The sequence below is a fragment of the Nicotiana tabacum genome, chromosome 10 (assembly GCF_000715075.1).
Source record: "Nicotiana tabacum cultivar K326 chromosome 10, ASM71507v2, whole genome shotgun sequence".
NCBI classification, from domain to species: domain Eukaryota; kingdom Viridiplantae; phylum Streptophyta; class Magnoliopsida; order Solanales; family Solanaceae; genus Nicotiana; species Nicotiana tabacum.
This window is the reverse complement of record NC_134089.1, coordinates 134,054,120-134,056,478: the sequence shown is the minus strand read 5'-3', so window position 1 is coordinate 134,056,478 and position 2,359 is coordinate 134,054,120. Positions and strand designations below refer to the sequence as shown.

General features: G+C 40.8%; 1 protein-coding gene across 1 annotated transcript; it reads left to right on the top strand.

Moving 5' to 3' along the window:
* The first annotated feature begins 267 nt into the window (after positions 1 to 267).
* LOC107770889 (protodermal factor 1-like) lies at positions 268 to 1,998 on the top strand. Its single transcript, XM_016590221.2, has 3 exons — positions 268 to 520; positions 955 to 1,267; positions 1,358 to 1,998. The coding sequence occupies exons 1-3, from the start codon at positions 358 to 360 to the stop codon at positions 1,686 to 1,688; spliced, it is 807 nt and encodes a 268-aa protein (XP_016445707.2). The 5' UTR covers positions 268 to 357; the 3' UTR covers positions 1,689 to 1,998.
* The last annotated feature ends 361 nt before the right edge of the window (positions 1,999 to 2,359 follow it).

The following is a 2,359-nucleotide window of genomic DNA, read 5'->3' as shown; positions in this document are numbered from 1 at the left end:
ACCAGGGAATATTAGAAAAAGAATTTTTCTAGCCTAAAGTTGTTTACATGATTTTTCAGAGCTCGATAACAAGGGCCATGCAACATATTTTGGGTATATCAGGGTGAAGACATGGTTATGTTTAGAGCTAAGGAGGACTTTCTCCGCATTTTGCAATGTGGATTTAAATGACACAATAAATGCACATGCAACATACACAACTAACTACATACTCCTTCACCTGCTTAATTAACTTCTGTATCTCATAATTCTTTATATACTGATCCTCACTTGTATCACTTCCCATCACTGAACTCTCTATCTCCCCTTTCATTCGTTCTCTTTTCTCTCTGTCAGACAGTCTCCCTTGGAAGCAAAATGATGGAGAAACAGAGAAGTAAGCAGAGTTCTCTAATTCTGTGGGCCGCATTTGCTGCATTACTCTCGCAGAATTTGGTCATTCCTGTCATGTCTACTGCTTCTTTTGAAGAACAGAAGAACTTCTACATTCCTGATCCAACCATCGGAAGTCCCCCAACAGGTCTCCTTACCACTCTATCCATTTTGCTATTTGCTCTAATATCTTTTTCTTTATCGGTTAATTTTATAGATTACCAAAAGCTTAGATGCTCTTTAACTAGTTCCTAAGCATAATGTGTGCTAATATACAGAAAGCACTATAAATTCTAAAATGGTAAAGTATCTAAGAAACAAGAAGGGTGTTCCTGGTTTTTTCGTTTTTAATTGTTTGAGGCAGCATTCACTCTCGTATTATTTGTTCGGTTGGTTTCATAATGGGGCTGTTCGGACTTCACTACAAGCTACCAGCACTCGGAACTCAAAACCACAACACAACCACCTTTTATTTACTAGTGTTGGAGTTTTCGCCCTTAGGAGCAAGCATTTAGTCCCAGATTATTTGGGTGTCTAAAGTTATACTGTCTTCATTCTGACAATCCATTTTGTGGATAACAGGTTCAAGCACACATCCATCAAGTGGCCATGGAACTCCGCCCTCCCATGCAACACCATCTCATGGAAGCGGTAGCCACGGAACACCACCTGCAAACTGTGGTAACCCTCCAAAAGTAGGGCATCATCATAACCCTACACCAGCTCCTCCTTCTGGAGGTCATGCAGGTGGCTACTACCCCACCCCTCCAAGTACTCCTAGACCTAGTACCCCCTCCACACCCACTATTGTAAGCCCACCAACTACTCCTATTGTTGACCCAGGCACTCCAAGCACTCCTGCTATCCCAACACCATCACCTCCTTTTACATGCGAGTAAGTTTAACTTATTGCATCATCAGCTTTAATTTACATTCATAACTTTAATATGCAGCATCTTATAACACTTAATCATATGATTTGCAGTTACTGGAGGACTCACCCGGGACTAATATGGGGCTTGTTTGGTTGGTGGGGAACTGTTGGAGGTGCATTTGGTGTGGCTACTGCTCCAGGGCTCGGCGCACATATGAACTTGCTGCAAGCACTTTCAAACACACATACTGATGGATTTGGGCAACTCTACAGGGAAGGCACAGCTTCTTTGCTGAACTCCATGGTTAGCAAGAGGTTCGCTTACACCACCACGCAAGTCAAGAACAATTTTGCTGCTGCACTCAGTTCAGACAAGGCTGCAGCAGCTCAGGCTCAGCTCTTCAAGATAGCCAATGAGGGTCGGCTCAAGCCCAGAGCTTGAAAATTCATTTCCACAATCACCATCAATATCTTCTTATGTCCAGTTTCATTATGATTTCCTGTGCGCTTACTTTAGGATTGAGCATTGAAGTTTTTTTGATTGTCTTCATCAAAATTAGTGCTTTTCTGTTTGCTTTTGAATCTTACAAAATCAAGAGGATACCACCCTTCATTGTTTAATCAGTTATCAGTAAAACATTTCTTGTTGTATTACATGTGTGAGTGCCGGTTTCCAATTTCAGAATGTTCTTTTTTTCTCCTTTAAGGTAAAGAAGTTATCTTTCCAAATATAACAAAGTATTCGTGTTCCAGCATGAAGATTCTACTTCTGTTTATAAAACAAACTAACCTCAGCAACCAAGAACATAAAGAGAAACAAGCACCCGTTGTCCTCCCTCCTTTATTAAGTGAAAAACAACAGATCTGTCAAGGCTAATTGAGCTTCCTCAACAAACTTTACCAGCTTCAAATTCTCACAAGGGTGTTGATGACCATCATTGTAATTATTATTCAGTGCTGAGCACTGGATCTGAACAAAAAAGAAGGTATTCTAATAAGTATGGACACCGTTCAACTCAGAAAATGTGACATGAACATGAAGCACATGCATGAAAGAGTTCATGCCAACATCAATGCTGCACTATTCACTTAGCCGCCTTCCCTTCATGGATA

Bases quoted from the DNA above. Each gene is read 5' to 3' on its own strand.
- LOC107770889 (XM_016590221.2), top strand. From the start codon at position 358: ATGATGGAGAAACAGAGAAGTAAGCAGAGTTCTCTAATTCTGTGGGCC. The intron at 521-954 runs GTCTCCTTACCA...TGTGGATAACAG, and splicing joins CATCGGAAGTCCCCCAACAG to GTTCAAGCACACATCCATCA. The intron at 1,268-1,357 runs GTAAGTTTAACT...TATGATTTGCAG, and splicing joins TCACCTCCTTTTACATGCGA to TTACTGGAGGACTCACCCGG.